Here is a 26,374-nt window from a genome sequence, read left to right as displayed (position 1 = left end):
AGCGTTGGCTCGATCTAATCATTAAGCATATTCGCCCAGTACTGGCTACTACTGTCGTACCAATATCGAGCCTCGTTTGCCGATATTGACCCAATACTGGGCCGTTCGTCAATTCCTACAAGGGCTGAATAATAAACTCTGGCGCGTTGTTTTAGCGAATTGTTTTTATTATTTATTTATCAAAAAACATGTGTTTTTCTTCTCATCTGGTATTATTCAACGTCTCTAATATAAGAAACAAAATAATACCGCGCCTCTCAAAATCTCTATTTTTATTTATAAATTTAATAATTAAAAAAGAACGATGCGAGAGCTATTACCCCGTCACCCCCTAAAACGAAAGAAATGAGACAAGAATGTTGAGTGCTGGATTTTTTTATATTATTATTATATATTAATATTATTTTATATATTATATATTAATATTATATATTAATATTATTTTATATTATATTATTATATATTAATTGCACTTAAAATTCTATGTTAGATTGTTTTTACGCATAACTTTTTTTAGGATTTATTTAATATTTTAAATAAAATTAGCTTAGGGTGACAGTAATTGGACATATGACAGATAATTAGGTCTTTTACCCTATTTAAATAAAGTTGAAACAAGAAGAAGGTTCCGTTATACGAACGTTTGCGCGTTTCCAGCGCACCACTGCTCTTCTTTGTGTAATTTACTTTATTAAAATTTTCTCTCGAGAGACAAGCAATAAATGTATCTCGCTGACGAATTGTCCTCCATCCACTCTTGTCTTCCACCAGCGTGATGTGCGATCCGCGTCTAACGCATATGAAGTCTAATCTAAAACGCATATCTCTCGCCGTCAGAGAGTCGGCTGTCGGTGGCTCATGTTGAGGCTCTCTCTTTCTGTCTCTCTCTCTCTCTCTCGTGAGAGAGAGAGACACAACACGCAGGAACCACGCTCCTCGACCTCGTGTAACAAGAATATCTCCTTCCAGGGAAAACAACAAAGAACGCGAAGCTGTCGGCATTGTGAGGTAAATTAACATTCCCGTCGTTGCTATATATATATATATATATATATATAATGTCGTTATAGCGAATTATTTGCAACGGAGGAAAGCGCGAGTCGAATATGTCGAACGCAATTTTTCGTTTTTTTTTTTCGCCAACCAAAGAAAAAGTTTTTGGAATTAATATTCGATAAAGTTTAAATCTCATACACTTCTTTTTTTACGTAAAATTTATGTAATTAATTGCGTAACTTGTTGTTACACATACATATATATATATATATTTTTCTTTTTGTCACTCCTCTGCGGATTGTTTTCGCGCGGTGTGTGACCCGGTATGTTAATACTTTCCCTTTCGTTTAATATTCTTTTGTTCCGCGCGTCGTTGCACCTTGCATTGTTCTCTCTTCGCGTATGCAACAGCCGCGCTTCAATGACGAGGCGACAAACGACTTCTTCTGTGACGACTTCGCGCCACCTCGTTCGAGACCGGCACGGTTGCGAACGGAATTTCTCATTTGCGTTTCTATTCTCTTTTCGCGACGATATTATCGTTTTCGGGAGAACCGAATAATAGACACACACTTTTAGCGAAAAAGTCCTGGATCGGGAGGGAATATATCTTGTGTTTCCGTCGCGTGCTGCTGGCGTATCTCGTGAGAGACGTCCACGCGGAATATATTGGCGCCAATATATCTATGTATCTCGCGACTCTATTTATAGATCCAAGATCTCGTCACGGGGCCTCGTCAAACCATCGATTCAATTAAGTGCTGTGTTATCATCTTTGCACCAGTATCGCACGCTTAATTCACCGATTGGGTTTATTCGCGCCTGATCTGATGCTTCCAACGAGCGTGTCGGAATCACGCGTACTGTTCAATTGTATACAGAGAAAATGGACTCTCTCTGACAGTTATCTTCCTCGAACGATCGGTGTGGCGATCCCGACATCGAAATCAGTTCATTCGCATCTTGATTTTGACGTCCGACAACTGTGCAGTCCCGAGAAACGACACCGGAGACGAGGACTTGTTACACGTTTATCTTCGCTTCGTGCGTATCAGATACGTTGATTCTTGTTGAGACTCGCCGTCGGGTTCGTTGGAGTCCGACTTGACCACCGTCGCCGGCGTTCGCGCGGTCCAGGACGTTGCACACAAGTGCATAAAGTTTATTCGCATAAAGCGAAATATAAACAGCGATAGCTTGACAAGCCGCGTTTTCTCTTGAAAGCGTCTCCAAGCATTTCCCCCCCTCTCTCTCTCTCTCTCTCTCTCTCTCCTACGTGAGTATTTTATCATATCTACATTTAAGCGTCGATAAATAAAACCTTCGCGTGCCTACAAACAACAACGCGCGGTGTTCTACGTGTGTTCAGGTGTACTGAAAACACGAACACGCCTATATATCTGCGGTCTACTCGTTCCGCCTACCTTGGCGCGGCCAAGTAAAGCGTGTGCGTTAAAATAACAGTTATTTTAAGACCGCCGTAAAATCAAGATATAACATACATGTACATTATATATATATATATATATATATATATATATACAAAAAAATATAAATATTTCATAACTCTTACGTATATTTTCGGATTTGTTTAAAACTTTACATATCTAATCATGATAGTTGTGTCTACTTATAGTGTAAATGGTATTTTAAAAAGTTTCATATAACACATATATATCATATTAGTAAAAGTTTTCTATAGGAAGTGTTCAAATACTTTTGTGAGTCACTGTATATATATATATATATATGTATATGTATATGTTAGAATAATATCTGTCGATCGAAGAATGAAAAATTATCGACAAAAATATCGGAAGAAAAAAATATATATATATAGAGATGCGAAGAACGCTTGAATGCTTGCAGGTTCGTCGTTTGGGTCGCCGTTCGTCAAAAACCAGTCGGATTTTTTCGCTACAAGTCTATCTTCGCTTCGATACCATCAAAAGCGAGCGGAATATCGCGGCGGCGCATCGTCAGCATGTAAATGAATATCTCAGAGGGGGCGATTGATAAGTATCCGAATATACCCAACTTGAATATTTTAGCAACCGCGGTTGCAACGGTCGAAGTTGCCGCGAATTACGGTAACGTTGAGAACGTTTTGCTTCGAGCGAACAGCTGTCGTGTGTTTTACAAACACTACGATAACGTTTGACATTTGCTCTTCCGAACGATGAAACTTGTCAAACACAAGAGCGCGATGTGATACTGTGCGTCGTTTCGGATACTTATCAATCGCCGCATCCCTCTCTCGCTCTCGTGCGTATCCACTCGTACCCTTCGTTGTACTCTCCGTTTCGTGGCACCTTTTGTCCGGCATACCTGTGCGACGACGACGACGACGACGACGACGATGACGACGACGACGACGACGACGACGACGACGAGGGACGCGCGAGAAGGAGCAGAGCGGGAGGAGGAGCGGAGCGGGTTCCGTTCCCGCGGAGAAGCCTTTCCGTACAACTCCCGCGATGTGATGTTGGAGCACGCACCGTGGTGGGTCTCCTCCGCACGTTGGATTCCTCTTTCGACGGGGTCCCGGCGCGAGTAGGAGTCGGATAGCGCAACAGTAGTGTGGCTGCCGCCGGCACGGGAACTGCGCGATCGAGACGGTCGCGGCGCGGCGACGCGCTTCTTCCCATCTTCATCTTCTGTGTAGGGGTTCTCCCCTTTCATTTTTTTTTTTCTTCTCTTTATTCCCGGAGCGGATTAACGCGCCTCCCGTTGGGTTTCGGAATTCTGACTCTCGCTCTCACGTTGAGAGTTAATCTCGCGACGAGAGAGAGTGAAAGTTTTTCCTTTTCTCTCTCTCTCTCTTTCTCTCTTCTCTCGTCTCACATTCGTGCGTTCGTGTGCGCTCTTGCACGCACGTCCGATGAACTCCACGTGGTGGTGGTGTCGATACCGCGCGAGTTTTTTCTATCTCGAGTGTGCCTGAATAAAAAGTGTCGCGAGAAATACACACGACGAGAGGCGGCGGTTTCGTGATGGACCTGTTCGTCGTCTGGATGTTGCTGCTGCTGTTGCTGCTGTTGCCGGTTCCGCGGCGAGGAGCAGGAGCGGCAGATCCTCCTCCCGCGCCTGTCGACGGAACGACGACGAAATGCCCGAACGAATGCGTGTGCGAGAAGTCGACGCTGGTGCGATGCATGTTTCTGAAGCTGCGCCAGGTGCCGCGGGTGCCCGCCAACACGACCGTTCTGTAAGTTCCGCTCTCCGTTGTTGTTCACTCTCGGTGAGGATTTTTATCTGGAAAAATTGGGGGATCGCAACACAATCGCATCTTCTCCGTCATTTGAGGAGGCGCGAGTCCTCCTGAAGGCGCGCGAAGATTCTGCTCCGGAAATCTCTGATTATACCATCGCCCCTTAACAGATATTCCTTTCTGAGTTTTTGACGATTACGGACGGATATAAAATCGCGAATGGAAATTCGTTGCATCTCGTGATTTTCAGACGCGATCTCTCGATAAAAATAATATATCTCTCTCTGTGATAATCGGCGCGAATTTTGTACGAGACGAAAGGTCGAAGATGAAAGGTTGGATGAGAGAGAGAGAGAAAGTGCATTTTTTTTTAGCTCGCGGAAAAGATACCAATCAAGATAATATACGATTCGATTGATGTTTAAAGAAGATCGGAATCGCGGCGCGTACGCTTTCTCACGCGCGAGGAACGTTCGCTCTCCTCGCGGCACGAAGGATAATTTGTGATCGTTTATTCCAATGCTGGGAATAAACGTGTTTCCTTTGACGCTGAAGAGGTGATCGATGAGGAATTGCGAATTAACGCAAATTATATGTCGTCGCGCAACACATCGCAATCTACGTACATCAATTATGTTTTTGACGCGGGACTGAAAAAAAAAAAGAATTTCTCACAATTCTGCAGAAATTTGCGAATATTTTGCGATTGTTGCGCGTGAGAATTGAAAAAAAAAAAAAACTCACGGCGACAACGTAGGATAGGTTTGATTCGACTGCGTGAGTGTGATTTATATTGTCTCGAGACAGGACGAGATCGACGCAAAAAATCGCGGTGTTTCTCGCGGACTGTTTAGAAACTATATATAAGTTTCGCGAGATGCAGTTGTGCTAAAGTGGAGCTTCGGAGAAAGGAACAAAGGCGAAGAGCGGAGAGCATAAGCGCGGCTGTGCGAGATCTCGTTGCATACCCGAGGCGGCCGCGGACAGTCCACAGATCTGTTTTTCGATATCGCAATGTTACGAATGTATAATTGCACACGTAAATATATTTATAATCCGCGAATAACGCATGCGTATTTGTTTACGCTTTGAATGAATAATGCAACGACGTAATAACTTCTTTAATCAGGCGCCGATTAATCGACCGAGAACAACGTTGGCTAAAATATATATATATGTATATATATATATATGAATTACAACGAGTGTAATGAATAAAGATCGATGTTAATCCTTGGCCTGCAGATGTGGGTCTCCCAGACCCGTTTAAAAATTGCGCGTTGGTGTTTCTAGTAGATTTTTTTTTTTTTTTAAGATTATTTTTTAGTTTTCTTTGAAACTACTGGAGATTTTTTTAATTTGTTTTTTTTTTCATCGACGCAGAGTCGTTCAAACTTTCGATTCAAAAAAATAAATAAATAAATTGAAAAAAAAAAAATATTGATTTTTCGCGGAGATGTTCGATGATTTTAAAGTCGCGCGGATCTCACAGACCCAATCTGTCTAATTCGTTAGATCATTGACGGAGGTCTGCGCGGGGCAAAGGATTAACAACAAAGTCTCGGTGAATAACAAACCAAACAAAAATAAAAAAAACGCTCGTAAAAGAAGGTGATCGATAATATCGATCTCTCTCGAAAAATATATTTAAGCCAGAGGAGAAAGCGATAACGCGTCGTGTGTGATCATAATGTGTCTCTTACGCGGACGACACCGATACGGTTTTATCGTTTTGCCCCAATTTAACTGATTATCTGTCTCATCGATAATGTAACCGCAAGTCGCGCTCGCTTGGAAAGAAAAAAAAAAAAAACAAACACACCGCGACGATAATCAGTAGTCCGCAAATGACGTGCGTATGTACCTACTCTCGGTTCTTTATCATTTTTATTGTACGTACGTCGTGCGCGTTGCGCAAAGCGTCCGGACGCGAAGCGGCGGGACAAACATCACGGGCGGAATCATCACTTTTGCTGATTCTGTGATTCAGCGATAAGTGCAACGCGATCAAATGATGTTTTTAACAATAACAGTTGACTTCGAAGCGACGTTTTTTTCGACCAAAATCCTTTGCTCTTCTTTTGTGACAGCGTGCGGCTTGAGAAAAAATTGTTTTCTTTTTGTTTTTTTTTTTTTTACGCAAAAAGCAGCTCGAGAAACTCGCTCGTTCGTCGCGAAACAAAATGAACTTGTTCATTTTTTTTTCTTTTTTTTTTACAACGTTTCGCTCTCGAACGAATTATTAACACATTCGTTTCGAAGTTGGTCTGCGAAGGGAATTGCTCAAGAGGAAAATAACCGTGACCCGTTTCGCATTTGCGATTAGATGACACAGTTCATTGTAACTGCGTGTGAAGCGCAAACGGTGAAAATTGTAAGCGAATTCAGAAGCGTAACTTTTTTTTTTTGCTTTCCGTGTTTCTCTCCCTCTCTCTCTTATATCAACCATCGTCGGAAGAACGTCGTGTAATTTAGCAAAAGCTCTTAATTGCGATAAAAAGGACAAACAAAACTCCCTATCTTCAAAAACTAATAATATATGAATATAGGGACATGAATATAGCCGTTCGCAGGATGTTGTGCGTGTGAATGTGCTTTTTTTAAATATATATATATATATATATATATATATATGATAAAATAAAGTATTTTTATATTTTATTTTTTTAATTAAATATATATATATATATGTATGCACATATATATATATTCGAAATAATTTTTTTCCTCCATATAGGATGCTGGATTTGCATCACATATATATACGAAGGACCTCGTATACCCCCCTCCCCCCTAACTAATTTTAAAATATTGCGAAAAAAACTCCTCAGCCAAGAGTCGAGAACTTCAGTTTTCCCTTTCTTCAGTTTTCTCAATCAAGTTTCTCAACTTGGCGCATGCGTGCCGATACTCTTTTGAGAGAAGAAATCGGCACGTATAATTTCCGTCGTAGGGTGTGATAATTTTCCCGAGAGATTTTCGTTTGTTTTTCTGTTTCCGGATGATAAATAAAAACGGAATTCATTAGAGAGAGGAATCCGACGACTGAGAAGAAAAACGCTTGTCTCTCTCGTAGATTGATATCGTGATTGTCCGCGACGGTGACGAGTCCGTTAAGTGTTGCAATCGAAGCGAAGAAGAAGAAGAAGAAGAACGACGACTCTCTCGTAAAAGCTTCCCCATACACGCGCGCGCGCGCGCGCGTGACTCATGTGAGAGATGAGTTTTAAATGCTTTTCTCTGGCGCCGTGTTTTATGCGCGAACGAGCTCGTTTAACTTACACGTTACCCCTCCTTCCCCCCCGCGCGTCCGCGCTATTTCTGTGTTGCGCACAGCGCAACGAGAGTCTCGTCCAAGTTCCAGCTTTGCGCTGCGGCATCGTCAATTCGCGAGATTAGGAAATTCGCGCCTTTGTTCGAGACGAAACGCGAAGGTCGTCTCGAATCTCGCGAAGAACAACTCGGAGAACGCGCGCGGGCGCGACGATAACAATCGTCGCGCGAAGAAGTTCACAAGTTCGGTTTGTGATATCGCGCGATTGCGCAAGATTCGAGATATATCAGAATAAAGAGAACAAAGAGAGAAGCAAGATTATGCGCGACGTACCAGAGCGATGAGCCAAACGTCGCTCATCGAGAGAGATCGCCCTCGACGAGGGAGACGCGATAACGTTATCGAGAAGCGCCAGTCTCTCAAGAGGCGCTCTATCTCGAGAGTTGGATTTTTTTTTTTTTTTTTGTTTATTTCGCGTCAGTTATATCGATCTCTCTCAAAGATCCGTTCGATCTCGTTCGATCTCCGCGGTTTCCGATCGCGAGAATTTTTCACCGAGGGTGCGCGTGAATGAAAACGCGACGCGCGAGTCTCGGAAAAAAATTGAAGTTTCACGGTGTGCGTATCGCGCTTTTTACGGATAATTTGCAATTTACGATCCTCTAAAATTACCGGGGGGGGGGGAATAAACAAGTAGTACGCACGCCTCGTCGGCCGATTGATCGATGGAATATCGAATGTCGCGCGTTAAGTACCCGCGGGTCTCGTTGAATAAATAATATATATATATATATATACCTACCAGTCTCTCTCTCTCTCTCTCTCTCCGCAGACACTGATTCGCCAAGACACACATCGTCCCTTATTCACGTACCCGTAATCACGCCGTAATCTCTGATTACATGTAAAACAGAGCGCGCGCGCATAAAAAAAAAAAATTTCTGCCTCTCTCACTCGCTCGGTCGGCGTTTAAACTTACCCGCGCCCTGATCAGTCGGGTATCGATGTCGCGCCCATTGCGTGGGTGGCATTCGCGTGTTGGCTACCGCTCTTGAATTCGTTTAAATATGTAATGAATATGTTTAAACGAGCGCCGCGTAGGCGTTGGTAATTCGAAACGTTTCATTTTTTATTCGAAATATCTTTTTGAAGATACATTTAACTCGTACGTTTCATACTGTTGCGCACACAGTTTTTTTTTTTTTTTTTGTTTTAATTTTTATCTCAGTAACCGCGTGCCGCGTGTATATTCATTTTGCCAAACAAAAATGCGATAAAATCGCGGAGCGATTCGACGAAATCGGCGATTTATTATACGCTCGGTCCGAGAACGGGTCTCCGGAGACGAGACGAGACTATCTTCTCGGAACCGTAACTCGTACGTCATTCAACACACCGCCGCTATTAACGTCACTAATTCTTAATTAACCGGCCGCGATCGCCGTTATTAATGAGACCGCGTTCAAATCGCCCTGTCGCGCCGCATTAAAGTGAATATAAGCCGTCGATTTATATACAATAACGATCGACATTAACGCGCGCGTTCTCTGAAAGAAATCGAAGTGACCGCTCGCTAATTAACGATAACGGTACCGCGGCGTCTAGGGAGACGCGCACGAGAGACGAAAGTAGACAGAAATTGTTTTTTTTTTTTTTAAAAAAAAAAAAAGACCGTTTTCCGAAAGTAACAAAAAATTCATTCGGTAAAATTTGTCTCTTATATCGGTCGTCTCTTCGATGTTTTCTTTCGCAATGTCGTTCAGCGCGACTTGTTAGTTTTACGCGCGAGATTTGAGCGATATGACAGCATCGATTAATTTGGAATTTATTACTACTGTAGTAGTCCGCTGTCTCTCTCTTCTCGCGGACGAGAAAAATACATACATATGCGAGGGGCTTCTTTTTCTCGTTTCTTCTGTGCGCGCTCAAGCCGGCGATTTGCCGGCGCGATAAGAAGGTTAAAATACCACGGGGTCGAGCGCGAGAACTCGAGTAATTTAGAAAGGAAGTAATGTGTGCAACATGGGTCGGATAAAATTGTTAATTAAGAGAGGCTTTGCGCGCCCGATAGCCAGAGAGAAATATATCTTTGTGTCCCGTCGTGGCGCGCCGACGTAATAATATAATAATTACCGGCGCGGTTACGCAACGCGCGTAACTACTTTATGTTACTCGCAAGCTTTAGATAAATTTCTGAATCTCATAAATCCCGCGCAAGTACAGCGCAAAAAACCGCAATCGACGTGTTCGCTGCGTTTTTTTTTTTTTTTTTTTTCAATAACGTCACGCTTATTTTTACGTTGCGCTTGAAGAAAAAATTATTCTACATACTTTCCGCCGTCAGCGGAATATTACGGCGCAAAGAATCCTGCAATACAAACACATCGCGGTCATCGAAAAGAATAAGAATTTTTTTATAATATTTAAAGCGCGACGTTTCGCGCACGCGCATTTTTTTTTTTTTTTGCCACTTACTTGTCGAGATTGTGCACAAATGAATTTTTTTTTTTCAGAGATCTCCGATTTAATCATATCACGGAGGTGACGCCGGGAACGTTCCGCGGACTCGATCAGCTGCACACCGTGTTGCTGAACGACAATCGCATTCGTCATCTGCCGGCGGGCGCGTTCGCGGGCGCGCCGAATCTACGGATACTCTACTTGTACAAAAATCACATCGAGCACATCGCGCCGGGAGCGTTCGCTCAGCTGTTCAAACTCAAGCAGCTCTATCTTCATCACAATCGTCTGCGAAAGATTCAGCCGGGCACGTTCAACGATCTGCCGTCGCTCGAACGTCTGTTTCTCTACAGCAACAAGCTGCACAGCTTACCGGCCGACGCGTTTCTCAACGTCGGCCCGATGACGCGGCTGCGTCTCGACAGCAACGCGCTCGTCTGCGACTGCAACCTGGTCTGGCTGGTGGAACGTTTTCGCGACAGACCGACCGAGATGGCGGCCGTCTGCCAGTCCCCGCACGCGATGAGCGGCCGTTCTTTGATCACGATGTCGCCCGAGGACTTTCATTGCAGTTGAGTATAAAGAGAGAGTTCCCGGCACGATCGTTGTTGCAAGACGTTCCATCGCGCGCGATCGTCCGAAATGCGAAATTGGCTTTTTATTTTTTTTTTAATTTGCGTGTCGAGATTCTTTTTTATTTTTCAGTTTTATTAAAAAAAAAAAAAAAAAAAACAATGTTTTACTTTTAACGAAAATGTTCCAGACTTTTATCGCGCGTGCTTGAGTATAAAAAACTTTCTCTTGTGAATCGATATTGCCTTCTCGCTTTTTTGTCTGTACAAGATGTCGATCGTCTTGCGACTTCGATGTAATTGCCGGGTACAAAGAAGATACTTAAACATTGCAGCACGTTGCAGCGGTTGTTGACACCGTCGCGATGTGTCTTGCGTGACGACGCCTGGAATGAATTCGCGCGTGTGTGTGTGTTTATCGCGTGATCCTTCACCGGAAGGTTAAATCGGGAACCTACCATTCAATTTGGTTGTCGCCGACTAATTTCAAAGGCTACAGGCCTTTTCTCGTTATCAAACGAACGGTAGCGCGACGCTCCTGCAATTTCGAAAAAAAAAATTTATATTATTATCCATTTCGCAAAGGATGTCAAGGTTACTGTCTCGAAGTACGTTTCATAAAGAAGGAAAGCGCGATCGGAACAAGAGAAAAAATACACAACATATATTTCTTTCAAACTTTCCAAAGTAAAATTCAAAATTTGTTCAAAATTTAATGACATTAATTCTCGTCGATTCTTCAATCGCGTAACAAAAAAGATTTTCTTCCCCGCAGCGAAACCGCGCATAATAGAAGGACCGGAAGACACCGTGGTCCGATTCGGAGACACGATGACGATGACGTGCCGAGTGACGGGCGATCCGAAACCGAAGATCGAGTGGATGAGAAACCAATGGTCGGACGATGACAGCGGCGCGATGACGATGATTCGCGAGGACGGCGAGAAATATGTGATCCACGAAGACGGGACTTTGGAAATCATCAACACCACCGACGAGGATCACGGTATGTACGAGTGCGTGGCCATCAGCGACATGGGCTCGACCAAATCCCGACAGGCCAGAGCGGTGATCGTAGCGGGAACCCTGGAACTCGTCGAGGGACCGAAGTCGCAGAACGCGACCGAGGGCGACGACGTGACCTTTCACTGTCGGGGATTCGGCAAACCCATGCCCAAGATCACGTGGAGCCGTGACGGCCGACCGATCTTTACCGGTGACAGAATTCTGCTTGGACGCGACAACACCTCGCTTCGCATTCACGCGGTCAAAAAGACCGATCAGGGCAAGTACAAGTGTCATCTCCGTAGTATCGATCACGTGACCGATGGCGTGGCCGATTTAATTGTTCGCGACTCGACCGCGCCCCGATTTCTCGTCACGCCGCAAGACATGGAGGCGGAACCGGACGCGACAATCGAGGTGTCTTGCCGGGCACAGGGCGCGCCGAAGCCGGTGATACACTGGAGAAAGGACGGCACCACGATCGAGGGCGGCAGGTTCAAGGTCACGCGCGGCGGAAGTCTCCTCATTTTCAACGTTACGCCGCAGGACACGGGCAGGTAAGGCTACGATCGCGTGATCGTCGATCGTTTTTGAATAATCACCCGGGGGGAATTTTGATGAGAAAATTTTACCGAGAAGAACAAATTTAAGAGCCGAGAATAGAAAAAGCTTCCGCCCCCCCAAAAAAAAGAAGAGGAAATGCAGTCAATTTTTTACGACACGCTTTATTTTGCAGATACGAGTGTTCGGCTGTGAATGACAACGGTCGCGCGATCGCGCACGCGCTTGTGCGCGTGCGACAGCTCAGCGCTACGGACACGCTCGTGATACGAGCCTTTCACGACGCAACCGAGGAGATCGATCGCGCCATCAACAAGACTCTGTCGTCTCTATTCGGCACCGACGGCAATCCCAGACACGTGAATCCGTACCGATTCACGCGGTTTCCAAACGCGATCGGTCGAGCGGCCGCCAGACCCGCCGAGCTATTCGAACGAACTCTCGTCAACATTCGTCGTATGGTGAACGCCGGGGCCAAGGCGAACGTAACCGGCGAATTCCGTTACGAGGAGATCTTGACGCACGAACAGGTAAACAAAAAAAAATAAAACGTATAAATGTTTTGATTTTATGCATAAAAAAAATTGAAAAACGACACAACTTGCGCGTTCGCAGGTGAAAGAAATCGAGCGTCTATCCGGATGTACCGGTCACAGGCATCGACAGAACTGCACCAACAGGTGCTATCACAACAAATATCGAACTGTCGACGGCAGATGCAACAATCTGCGCAATCCCACGTGGGGCTCGTCTTACACGGGATTTCGCAGAATATTGCAGCCTATTTACGAGAACGGTTTCTCAATGCCGGTTGGCTGGGAAAAAGATCGACTCTATTACGGTTATCCGAAACCGGCCGCGCGTCTCGTGTCGACCGCTCTGATATCCACACACGACATCACGTCCGACGACGAGATCACCCACATGGTGATGCAGTGGGGCCAGTTTCTCGATCACGATCTCGACCACGCGTTGCCGTCGGTCTCGAGCGAGTCGTGGGACGGTATCGATTGCAAGAAGTCGTGCGACAACGCGGCTCCCTGTTTCCCGATGGAAGTGCCGCCGGGAGATCCGCGTGTCACCAATCGACGTTGCATCGACTTCGTTAGAACCAGCGCCGTGTGCGGTTCCGGTGCGACCAGCGTATTATGGGGCGACCTAACTCCCCGGGAGCAGTTGAACCAGTTGACCAGCTACCTGGACGCGTCGCAGGTTTACGGTTACGACGACGACCTGGCGCGCAATCTGCGCGACTTCGCGACCGATCGCGGCCTGCTTCGAGAGGGTTCCGCGATTCCCGGTCACAAGCCGTTGCTGCCTTACATGTCCGGTCAGTTTGTCGACTGTCGCAGAGACCCGCTCGAGAGTTCGATCAATTGCTTCGTAGCCGGAGATATTCGCGCGAACGAGCAAGTCGGTCTGTTGGCGATGCACACGTTGTGGTTGCGCGAGCACAACCGCATCGCTCGCGCGCTTCGCGAGATGAATCCACATTGGAAGGGCGAGAAACTGTATCAGGAGGCGAGGCGCGTAGTCGGCGCCGAAATGCAACATATCACGTATCAGCACTGGCTGCCGCGGATATTCGGACCGTCGATCGTGTCTCTGCCGCGCTACCGCGGCTACGATCCCAACCTTGAGGCCAGTGTATCAAACGTCTTCGCCACCGCGGCCTTGCGTTTCGGCCACTCCCTCATCCAGCCGCGTCTTCAACGTCTGGACGCTTTGTTCCAATCGATTCCTCAGGGTCCTCTCGATCTGCGCGACGCCTTCTTTTCGCCTTGGCGACTGGTCGAGGAAGGCGGCACCGATCCGTTGCTACGCGGTATGTTCGCCACCCCGGCGAAGCTCAAGCTGCCCGAACAAAATCTCAACATTGAGCTTACCGAGCATCTGTTTCGCACCGCGCACGCGGTCGCGTTGGATCTGGCGGCGATGAACATCCAACGCGGACGGGATCACGGTCTTCCCGGTTACTTGGAGTGGCGCGATTATTGCAACATGTCGCGCGCAGAAACGTTCGAGCAGCTACACGCCGAAATCAGAAGCGGCCACGTGCGACAGAAGTTACGCGAACTTTACGGTCATCCGGGTAACATAGACGTTTGGGTCGGCGGTATCCTCGAGGATCAATTGCCGGGGGCGAAGGTCGGCCCGCTGTTCGCGTGTCTCTTGATGGAGCAATTCAAACGTACTCGGGACGGCGATCGGTTCTGGTACGAGAATCCCGGGGTGTTTCGCGACGAGCAGCTCGCGCAAATCAGACAGACGTCGCTCGCAAGAATCCTGTGCGACAACGGTGACAATATAACTCGCGTGCAACCGAACGTGTTCTTGTTGCCCACGGGCAACAACAGCTACGTCAGCTGCGACGATATTTCTTACGTTGATCTGAACGCTTGGTCCGACTGTTGCGACAACTGCGAGGACAGCGACAACAACGTCGCTCGCGTGCGCAGAGAGGCCGAGAAGTACTTCGCGCCCGATCACAAGAACCATGTGGAATCGTCGAGCCGCGACAAGAAGATGGAATACTTGGAGGAGATGATCGAGAAGAGCGATCGAGAGGCCGGGGAACTGCGAAAACGGGCCGACGATTTATCGCGCACAGTTAAAGAACTGAGGTCGTTACTGGACGAAGCTAAAACATGGCAATAATAAACGACTAAACTGATCGTTCTTTTATTATATGTAAATATTATTACCACACACACCATGAGTACCAATAAATACGGTAAATCGACTAGCGGTAGCTTTATTCGGTCTTCGGTGGCTTGACAAACACCGTGTGTTGTCCACGGGCGATAATGTCCTTGCCGTTGTTCTTCGTGAGCTCGACGGCGACAAAATTCATAGTTTTCCCGTGCTGTATAGTTCTAGCATCGACCGTCACCGTTTCGCCAGGAATTGCAGAATTCAAAAACCTGTGCCATTTAATCCTCCCGTTGTACATTAAATACATACATATATATGTATAAGCATTTGTATTTTTTACTAATTAAAAATAATCACGTTTTTCAACTGCCGCTACTTTAATGTCTTGCTAGAAGCGATACATGTATTGTCGTAATATGAAAATAGCATATTTAATTGATCTATTTGAAAGATACTTACATTATGTGTAAGTCCACGGAAAGTCCAGGTTGAATATTACCAGATTTAGCGGTCATCAAAGCGTATACAGATAATGTATCTATGACAGTACTGGTAAAACCGCCGTTTAAACCGCCATATATATTTGTATGCTCTTTCAACACGGTAAATTGCGCTTTGCATTTGCCATCACCAATTGACAGTATTTCTACCTGTTCAGACGAATAGTTGTCAAAATATGTATATTCTATAAAATAAATTTATATATACAACAAATAAATCGGAGAAAAACATATACACATGTGTATTACATTACGCACAATAAAATGTATAAAACATTTATGTATTAAATAAATTTATGTGTATTTCTGTACATAAAATCAAAAACGCCAAAAAACGCTTCGTTCTTCTTTAAATGTCTTTTCACAAGTAGTATTAATTTAAATTACAAACCGACGTCTTAAATTGTCTGTGAATCGCTAAAAAATGATTAACTGTTTATTTCATGTTTCTTGTTTATTGAAATAAATAATCATCAAAATTAAGCTAATAGAACGAAAGAGTAATATTTTTATATAAAATTTTCAACACATTAAGAAATTTAATATAAACTTTATTCATTTCACACAGTTTTAGGCCAAAAAGGGGATTTGGTTTATAATCATCTAAGATCTCTCATTTACCCATTTCACACACCCCTATTCTTACCTTGAATTAAACTAAACTTATCTGTATTCAATAATACTTTAAAATTGCACTTATTTGTTTGATATTAAATACATAAAAACTTTGTACATACATATTTCCACCTTTACATTTTTACATCTTTGCATTTGTACATTTTGCATCTTTCTATTTACATGTTACATTTTTTATTTTACTATATATGTACATTAATTACACGTTCTTCTCCTATTTGTACATTATACCTGTATTCATTTTTTTACTAATTTACACTATTTTTACCTTATGATATTTCCACATTCTAGATACTATTTGTACCATTTTATTTTTCGCCTTTAATCTTTTTTCTTTTTCTTTTCATAATCTAATTAATACCTTTTCTCTTTTCTAATTTATCATTCCATATTCTTTCTATTCTTTTTTCGTATCCTTACCTAGCCCTATGAACCATTTTTCCACTATTTTACAGTCATTTACGTAGTGTTTAAGTTCATCCTGTCTTGTTTATTTAAAAATATAATATATCATCAAATAACAATTCACAAACATTTATATAATGTTGCATCAAAACTGTTTCGAAATTCATATAAACTCAATGTCTCAACGGAGATATAGTAAGAGATCAAAATAAAAAGTACATTCTCAAAGTAAAAAATTCACTTTTTTTGAATGCAGTATTAGGTTTGTTTTATTTCCTTGGCTGCAGTAATTCACAGTCTATCTTTTTTATATTAGAAGAACAAATAATAAACTTTTGTGTGTGTGTGTGTGAACTAGTATAGCCATTTCAGGATAAAACAAACCTATTATTTACGTGCTTATCAATCTTACGAGCAATTTTTTCGAGCAAGGTGAGAGATCACTTATTACGTATAAGTTAGAAGTGTTAAAATAATCGAAAGATCATCGTGCACACACAATCGAACGTATTGGAAATTTCTATTAAATTTAAGTGAAATTTGTGCAGACCTACATTTTTCAAGCATTGAGCGAAGTTGTTTGTGTTTTGAGCCATTTTCCACATGGATTTTAAATATTCTAGTCTCTGCGCCATAATGGGAATCAAGTTTAAATTTCGCGTCGTGAAATGCCGTACGATTATGAAATCACTATTGAAAAAATTTCTTCCTTGAAAGACAGTTAACATTTGTACGTCATGGTATTAGTGAAACTGTTCGTTTTCTTCAGGAATTTCTATTTTATTTACTTGTAAACATTTAAATGCGATAAGATATCGGTCAAATCTTCATATGCGATAAGATATCGATGAAACGTTGCGGTTTTTTGTTTTGGTCATTTTTAACATAGTTTCTTTGGTCATTTTTAACATAGTTTCTTTGGTCATTTTTAACACAGTTTCTTGGAAAAATTATGTATAATTATATATAGTTCCACACGTCACAAGAACTCTATTACACGTCCATTAGACGTTATTAGCTCTCTGAGCGATATCATAATAGATGTTTAAATTTACGATTCTAACGTAACATAATGTCATTTCTCAACTTGAAGATAGTGCTTCTGGAAGTTACATTGGATATAGAAATATAGCAACAAACTCACAGAATTATATTTCAGGATTTCTTAGCTGACCATTCCATAACTTTAATGATTGCCTGTGGCATTCCTGCTGGTGACTAAATTGCAAGAAAATTCTTTTCTTATAAAAAATCTTTGCAATATTTCATTGTTTGAGAGCGACCCGTAAAAATCCGAACACATTATTGCTCGCATTTGAACATGGAACCTTTTACTCCCTAATCCCGCACAGACCAACTGAGGTACAGGTCGCTCTCGTAACGTCCAAACTAAGTTTAACTATAGTAAGAACTAAACAAGTCGTTAGAAACATTAAACGACATTTAATTTTGGACAGTCCAAAATTATAATTAATTTTTGCTGTCGGATTAAACGACATTTAATTTTGGACAGTCCAAAAATTATAATTAATTTTTGCTGTCGGATTAAACGACANTGCTGTCGGATTAAACGACATTTAATTTTGGACAGTCCAAAAATTATAATTAATTTTTGCTGTCGGATTAAACGACATTTAATTTTGGACAGTCCGAAATTATAATTAATTTTTGCTGTTGGATTAAACGACATTTAATTTTGGACAGTCCAAATATTATAATTAATTTTTGCTGTCGGATTAAACGACATTTAATTTTGGACAGTCCGAAATTGTAATTAATTTCCGCTGTCGGATTAAACGACATTTATAGATTTAGACAGGCCGTTATTATAAAACTTTTTTTTTCGCAGGCAGTCATTATACGCCACTGCAGATAAAATACAAACTTTCCACACAATTGTTGTTCGGCTGATAACTAGAAACTATTATACAGATAACTTTTATTACACAGTTCAAATAATTTACATTATTTATAAAACTGCAAAGTGTAACGAAACTAGCGGCAGTACGGGTTCGTCTCTCGATTTGCAAATATTTTCTTTTAACTTTTAAATACTTAAAAATTATTCAGAGAAGGATTTGTATATTGTGAACAGAAAATCATAAAATGAGTGTTGCCAGTGTTTATAATTATTTTATGATTGCTCTAGCAAGTAAATATTTCTTATTAACTGCGTTAATGTGTTTTTTGTATATGCATAGTGCTCTCACACTTTCTAATGTATGTACATATAAATGCTGGTGCCTGTATTTTTATATCAGTACGTACTGATAATAACAATAACTAAAACATAAGTAAAGATAACTAAAAACATACATTTTTATGACTACAGTAATGGTCTGTTTAACTATATGTCTGTTGAACTACATTATGTACTAAAGATATCGTAAAAAAACTATAAAGAGAATAATATTATTATAAAATATTATTTGATATAACTATATTTGTATATTCACAATTGATATCACTTTTTCTGTAAAACAAATTTTTTAAGGAAATAATTGTAGTTTACAATATAGAGAAAAAGAATTTTTTAATTAAGAAAAAAGAAACGGCTTGAACATAAATCTTAAAATTTAATTGACGACCTTGAAACCTGTAGTCTACTGGTGGTGGTTTAAAAAATTCGTAAATCAAATTATTATTTGGAACGTTTTGATTGTTTTTATTACGATCATCATCAATCAAAGCTGTAAACTACATAATATAATACAAGTAAATACATCAAAATATGGATTAACAATGTAAAAATTAAGAAACAGAAAATTTAGAAACAGTGCTGTGGAAATTGCAAAATAGGAAAACGCGAATATGTTACAATAAATATAAAAACATGTTACGTACCATAAAAATTCAAAAGAAGTGATTACATGTCAACAGTCGTTTCGAGAAGAGTCACAAAACAAGACGCAGAAAACAATCGAACGTTTGTGTCCTTCATTATGGTTTCTGAATAATGAAACGGTCAAAGTTCTTAAGAAATGAAAGTCAGAATAATTAACATTAAGTCGAAGTATTTAAAATTAATTTAACGGTATTAAAACAAAAAAATGTCAATAAGTAAAACTGAGATCGTAAATTAAAATTAAAAAGAAGAAAAATTGTTAACATTAATAAACAATAAATTAACAATATGGAAATTATTAGAACACTCACGTTCAATCGCTAAAACAAAACCTTCACGACTCATCCCCGGTAAAAAATTTTTCATGCATAAAATTGTATGGACATATTCGGTATATAAATTTGCATAATTAGATATAATAATTTTAATTTGTGTATAAGTATATATGATTATATATCAAAACTTTTTTAAAAATATAGTAAACATATAGTTTTATATAATTTTTTGTATCTAACATGATACTAATAGAGTTATTTTGTAATTTGATATGAGATATCTCTGAAGCCATTCTCTTAAAAAAGAAATTCTCCGTGTATAAAATTGTATGGACATATTCGGCATATAAATTTGCATAATTAGATATAATTATTTTAATTTGTGTATAAGTATATATAAAAACTTTTTTACCGGGGAGAATCTAAAATTCTTTCTCTATCCAATTTGGCTGATGATGATCGCAATAAAAACGATCGAAACGTTCCAAACAATAATTTGATTTACGAATTTTTTAAATCACCACCACCACCATCAGTGAATTACAGGCTTCAAAATCGTCAATTTACTTTAAAAAATTTTTTGTAGCACTAAATCAAGTTTTAAATTATTATTTAAATACAATACGTGTTGTGCGTGTACTTAGCGTCTGTTATTTTTCTAAAAAAAAATAAGTTTTTCGAGATATCACACATTTTGTATTTTGTAATTTTATTGAAAACTTTTTTTCTCGCACAGGAATTCATTATACACCACTGCAGATAAAACAATCCAAATTTTTTTCCACACAGTAATTGTTATTTGGCTGGTAACCGGAAACTATTATACAGATCACTTATATTACAAAGTTCAAATAATTTACATTACTTATAAAACTGCAAAGTGTAACAAAACTAGCGGCAGTACGGTCCGTCTCTCGAGATTCGCAAATATTCTCTTTCAACTTTTAGATACTTTGTAATTGCTCAGAAAAGGAGATTTGTATATTGTGAACGGAAAATCACAGAATGAGTGTTGCCAGTGTTTATAATTATTTTATGATTGACTTAGCAGGTAAATATTTCTCATTAATTAACGTGAATGTGTGTTTTTTTTTTATATACATAGTGCTCTCAAAATTTCTAATGTACATATAATTGCTGATGCTCGTACTTTTGACACGTACTATATAAAAAACATAACTCTCTGAGTTCTATATTCTCAGAAGGTTTTAGTTATTGCGTATTGTGTTATAAGAAGATTATTAAAAATAGTGAGTGCTCGGTGTTTTGATTAAAAAATAATGTATGTAAGTACATAATTTTTTATTCGCTCAAATCAATCGGTGTAAAGTGACTATTCGCTACAAAAAACAATGAACACTAAGTTTGAAATAATTTTTGACGGTATTTAACTATCGTTGGTGTTATAAAAACCGCGTCTTGACGCAATGTTTTTCTTCCAAACCTTTTTGTGCTACGCACATTTTTATTAAGAAAGAATCGTGTTTGTAAATTACTACAAAATATGTGATATCTTAAAAAACTTACCTTTTCAAAAAAAGATACAAACAGGCGCCAAGTATGCACACACAACACGCGTTGTATTTAAATTAAAAATCGTAATTCAAACTGTTTTTTATGTTTATACAATTGAGACTAAAATGAAATTGATTAGTTTCGACGTACTTGAAATATTGCTCGATAAAAAATCTCAAATATCTGAATTTCGCGTAATCAGAGGCACGGTGTGCTCTCACGTTTGAGCGCGACTTTGTTGCGCGTGAACTTGGCGCGAAGCAAGTGCCGTGTCTCTCTTGATATTTATTAATTCACTATTTGTTTATTATACAATTTAATGTATACAGGGTGTCTCATGAAGACCGTATCACCGCTCGTAGGCGGGTAGAAAGAATTATTCTGAGTCAAAAAGTCACAAATCATTTTTTCCTATTACATATAACAAAGGAGTATATTAGTGAATAAATCAAACTAATCGGCGCCGACCTTTACTGACGTGCGTTCGGCTAAAGGTCGGCGCTGATAAGCTTAATTTTTATTCAATAATTATTTTATAATTATTCCTTTGTTATATAAAATAGAAAAACATGATTCAGGACTTTTCGACTCAGAATAACTACTTTTACCTGCCTACGAGCGGTGATACGGTCTTCATGGGACATCCTGTATATCAAAATGTTTAATATTTACGAGTTAAATACTCATTGAAATTTTCGTACTATAAATTACGGTTTGTACGAGCCTACATGCCGGGTGTTCGTGTAATTATAAATATATTTTAAAAAGATCTACTGCCCGAGAAAAAATGGATTAGATCTAACTTAAATTTAACGAGATAAAAAAAATGGAAAAATAGATCTAATTAGATCCAAATTAAATCTAAATAGATGTAAAGTAGATCTAAATAAATATAAAGTAGATCTAAATAAATATAAGTAAATCTATGAAAATTTACACTTTTATTTATTATTAGATCTACTCTAAATTGAATATTTCACATATTCGTGATGCAAACCTGCATATTATTTACATTCTCGAATTAAATACTTTACTTGGAATGTTGATGTGTATTAAATTATACACATTTTGAGAAGTTAAAACATATTTATAATTGCACAAACACCCAATATGTAAGCTCGTAAAAAGCGTAATTCTTAATGTGTTTAATAAGTGTTGCATTTTGAAAAATTTTGTTTTAAATAATGTACTGCAATTTTATTTGTAGATCCGATCACACGGAAATGGGCGTTAGTAGAAACGCCTTTCACATTAATAATTATAACTTCTGCTTATTTGTATTTTATACTTTACGCCGGACCGGGTTACATGAAGAATCGACGACCATTTGACTTAAGAACTTTTATATTATTTTATAACGTATTTCAAATTCTTGCTAATGCGTGGCTGGTACACAGTCACATATCTGTCGGCTGGTTTACTGAATATAGCATAAACTATAAAAATAATAATAGCGATCCGACGAGTGAAAATGGTTTTAAGGTATGTTTTTACGTTAAGTATTGATGAAATTATATTGCTGAATTAAAAAAAAACGCAACACATATTTCTCTGTAAAAAAACGAATGCAATTAATACATTTTCTTTTCACTTTAAACATGTAATAATTAATATTTTTCAAATACAAATTTGTGCATTTCAGTTAATAACTATTATATGGTGGGTACTAATATTAAAACTAATTGATTATATCGACACGTGTATATTTGTTTTACGGAAAAAACAAAACCAAGTTACTACTTTGCATGTGTATCATCATGTGAGTAATGTCATTTTCACGTGGTATTTCCTCAAATACATAGTGGAACCCAGAATGACATTTGTGACTTTACTTAATTCTTTTATACATGTTATCATGTATACATATTACTTCACTGCAGCATGGAGCACAACTATGCAACAAAAAGTATCTGTTTTTAAACCTTTTATTACGAAGATGCAAATGGTAAGTTTTATATTACGCGCATGTATCATATAAAACAAAATTTGTACATTACATTTAACAATTGAACATCATAATATTGTTACTAAGTGTTCACTTAATTAGACGAATTTGTAATTTAATTAATTTTAACGTTCCCCTTTGGTAAATTTACATAACAACAATATATACTTTGAAATTTAAACCTCTAGATAATATAAAGTATTTGTATAATATATCATTATAAGTGCGTGATTATTAATATAGTTTCTATTCATTATAGACGCAGTTTGTTGCGATGATGTGCTATGAAGTACAGGTTTTTCTAGATTCAGAATGCAAAGGACCACAACGAGTAAAACACATTATATTCGTTTCTTTTTTTAACTTGCTACTATTGCACTATCTATACTTATTTTATGACTTTTATAAAAAGTCATATGGCAAAAAACAGAAACAGAAAACTGCACAACAATAAAATAAAATTTATGTATGTAACAAACAGGGTTGAGAAGTAAAACGCGACATTTGTAACGTCGTTACTGTTATAGTAACCAAAAAAAAATTCTTACGTCTTTATAAATGTACGCTGAAACTAGTGGCCGTAAGAGAGTTGTAAGAAAAATACAATATAAAACATGAGATAGCTGTTTCTCTTTATTTTAAATCACATCATTATGACATGTTATATTTGTAACCAGTTTTTTTTTTTTTTTTTACTAACAAGAGATGTTATTTTTAAGAGATCATTAATTATGTATTCTTTATTCTTGTATTTTCACACAATATACACTGAGAGAAAAGTGTTTGGTATTTGTGACTATAATTGCGTGGTAAAATAATTATGGTTGAAATTCCTATTTTTCTCGTTAGTATTGCTATAAAGCGATATAGCATTATCCGGTCTTCGGTGGCTTGACAAACTTCGTGTGTTGTCCACGGGCGACAACGTCCTTGCCGTTGTTCTTCGTGAGCTCGACGGCGAGAAAATTCATAGTTTTCCCGTGCCGTATAGTTCTAGCATCGACCGTCACCGTTTCGCCAGGAATTGCAGAATTCAAAAACCTGTGCCATTAATCCTCCCGTTGTACATTATAAACATACATATATGTATAAGCTTTGTATTTTTTACTTAATTAAAGATAATCACGTTTTTCAACTGCAGCTACTTTAATGTCTTGCTAGAAGCGATGCATGTATTGTCGTAATATGAAAATAGCAAAATCAATTGATCTACTTGAAAGATTCTTACGTTACGTGTAAGTCCACGGAAAGTCCAGGTTGAGCATCAGATCTGGCGGTCATCAAAGCGTACGAAGATATACAATCTATGACAGTACTGGTAAAACCGCCGTGTAAAGAACCAGCTGGATTTGTATGCTCTTTCAACACGGTAAATTGCGCTTTGCATTTGCCATCACCAGCTGACAGTATTTCTACCTGTTCAGACGAATAGTTGTCAAAATATGTATATTCTATAAAATAAATTTATATATACAACAAATAAATCGGAGAAAAACATATACATATGTGTATTACATTACGCACAATAAAATGTATAAAACATTATGTATTAAATAAATGTATGTGTATTTCTGTACATAAAATCAAAAACGCCAAAAAACGCTTCGTTCTTCTTTAAATGTCTTTTCACAAGTAGTATTAATTTAAATTACAAAACGACGTCTTAAATTGTCTGTGAATCGCTAAAAAATGATTAACTGTTTATTTCATGTTTCTTGTTTATTGAAATAAATAATCATCAAAATTAAGCTAATAGAGCGAAAGAGTAATATTTTTATATAAAATTTTCAACACATTAAGAAATTTAATATAAACTTTATTCATTTCAGTTTTAGGCCAAAAAGGGGATTTGGTTTATAATCATCTAATGATCTCTCATTTACCCATTTCACACACCCCTATTCTTACCTTGAATTAAACTAAACTTATCTGTATTCAATAATACTTTAAAATTGCACTTATTTGTTTGATATTAAATACATAAAAACTTTGTACATACATATTTCCACCTTTACATTTTTACATTTGTTACAATTTTGCATTTTACTTATTTGTATATTATAATAGCCGTTGTTCTCTTATTTGTACAATATAGGTATGTTCATTCTTTTACTTATTCACACTATTTTTACCTTATATGATATTTCTATATTCTAGATTCTAGATTCTATTGTATCATTTTATTTTTCGCCTTTTTAATCTTTTTTCTTTTGCTTTTCATAGCCTATCTAATACTATACCTTTTTCCTTTTCTAAATTTATCTCATTCCATATTCTTTTTACTCTTCTTTTCGTATCATTATCTAGCTGTATGAACTAATCTTTCATTATTTCACAGTCACCTACGTAGTGATTAAGTTCATCCTTGTCTTGTTTATTGAGAAATATATATTATCAAGCAAAAGTTCAAAAACACTTATATAACATTGCATCAAAAATGTTCCGAAAAATCCTACAAACAAATAGTAAGAGATCAAAATAAATAGTACATTTTTGTCACAAAGTAGAAAGTTCAAGTTTTTTAAATGCAGTATATCAGGTTTGTTTTGTTTCCCTGGCTGCACTAGTTGACAGTCTATCTTTTTTATTATATTAGAAAAAACATAAACTTTTGTGTATTTGTGTGTGTGTGTGTGTGTAACTAGTATGGCCATTTCAGGGTAATAAAACAAACCTAATAACTTACGTGTGTATCAACCGTACGAGCGATTTTTTCGAGCACTGTAACAAAGCAGTGCAAGGTACAAGTTCACATATCACATATAGGTTAGAAGTGTTAAAATAATCGAAAGATCATCGTGCACACACGCAATCGGACAGATTGGAAATTTCTAGTGAATTTAAGTGAAATTTGTGCAGACTTACATCTTTCATACACTGACCGAAGGTTTTCGATTTTACAACCATTTCCCAAACGGACTTCACAAATTCTACTTTGCGCGACATATCTAATCGGAATCAAATTTCAATTTCGCGTCGATCTTTGGAATGACGTACTGTTATGAAATCACTATCGAATAAATCTATTCCTTGTGAGAGACATCAAACATTTGTACGTCACAGTATTAGTGAAACTGTTTGTTTACTTGGGGAATTTCTAACCTGTTTTCTTGGAAACACTTAAAATGCGATAAGATATCGGTGTGGTGTTTTTTTTTTGCGCATTTCTAACATAGTTTCTTGGAAAAATCATATATAAATGTAGAATTGCGAAAAGTCACTTATAAATGTAGAACTAATATATAAATTATAAATAATTTATATAACAAAAACTTCATTAGACGTTCATTAGACGTTATTAAGCTCTATGCGATAATAGACGTTACGATCATGACGTAACATAATATCATTCCTCAACTTGGAGCTAGTGTTTCTGGAAGTTACATTGGATATAACTAAACACAAGTCGTGAGAAACATTAAATCGTTATTACACAATGAACAATTATCGGCAACCAACTGTTGACACTACGTATTGATTGCACATCTTTTAACAATACGATGTTGCAAAGTATTTTGA

General features: G+C 38.7%; 4 protein-coding genes across 5 annotated transcripts; 2 read left to right on the top strand and 2 right to left on the bottom strand.

Moving 5' to 3' along the window:
- Positions 1-3,468: 3,468 nt before the first annotated feature.
- Positions 3,469-14,836, top strand: LOC109858221 (peroxidasin). The gene is made up of 5 exons (XM_020435283.1): positions 3,469-4,204; positions 9,995-10,512; positions 11,289-12,075; positions 12,255-12,609; positions 12,695-14,836. Exons 1-5 carry the CDS (start codon positions 3,990-3,992, stop codon positions 14,735-14,737), a joined length of 3,918 nt encoding a protein of 1,305 aa, XP_020290872.1. The 5' UTR covers positions 3,469-3,989; the 3' UTR covers positions 14,738-14,836.
- On the bottom strand, positions 14,746-17,010 carry LOC109858223 (acyl-coenzyme A thioesterase 13-like). Its single transcript, XM_020435285.1, has 3 exons — positions 16,830-17,010; positions 15,194-15,384; positions 14,746-15,003 (listed from the first exon to the last, which is right to left on the bottom strand). Exons 1-3 carry the CDS (start codon positions 17,001-17,003, stop codon positions 14,835-14,837), a joined length of 534 nt encoding a protein of 177 aa, XP_020290874.1. The 5' UTR covers positions 17,004-17,010; the 3' UTR covers positions 14,746-14,834.
- A 1,289-nt stretch (positions 17,011-18,299) lies between these two features.
- On the top strand, positions 18,300-23,473 carry LOC109858185 (elongation of very long chain fatty acids protein AAEL008004-like). Of its 2 annotated transcripts, none has more exons than XM_020435213.1 (4): positions 18,300-18,427; positions 22,118-22,392; positions 22,553-22,855; positions 23,115-23,473. In XM_020435213.1, the coding sequence occupies exons 1-4, from the start codon at positions 18,382-18,384 to the stop codon at positions 23,307-23,309; spliced, it is 819 nt and encodes a 272-aa protein (XP_020290802.1). In that variant the 5' UTR covers positions 18,300-18,381; the 3' UTR covers positions 23,310-23,473. The 2 variants fall into 2 exon arrangements, with proteins under 2 accessions (XP_020290802.1, XP_020290801.1); XM_020435212.1 differs by lacking the exon at positions 18,300-18,427 and adding an exon at positions 20,278-20,446.
- On the bottom strand, positions 23,469-26,017 carry LOC109858189 (acyl-coenzyme A thioesterase 13-like). The gene is made up of 3 exons (XM_020435217.1): positions 25,721-26,017; positions 24,084-24,271; positions 23,469-23,896 (listed from the first exon to the last, which is right to left on the bottom strand). Exons 1-3 carry the CDS (start codon positions 25,799-25,801, stop codon positions 23,728-23,730), a joined length of 438 nt encoding a protein of 145 aa, XP_020290806.1. The 5' UTR covers positions 25,802-26,017; the 3' UTR covers positions 23,469-23,727.
- Between the last annotated feature and the right edge of the window lie 357 nt (positions 26,018-26,374).

The sequence above is a fragment of the Pseudomyrmex gracilis genome, unplaced genomic scaffold, assembly GCF_002006095.1.
Source record: "Pseudomyrmex gracilis isolate BER0280 unplaced genomic scaffold, ASM200609v1 scaffold_192, whole genome shotgun sequence".
NCBI classification, from domain to species: Eukaryota; Metazoa; Arthropoda; class Insecta; order Hymenoptera; family Formicidae; genus Pseudomyrmex; species Pseudomyrmex gracilis.
This window is presented reverse-complemented; position numbering and strand designations above follow the sequence as displayed.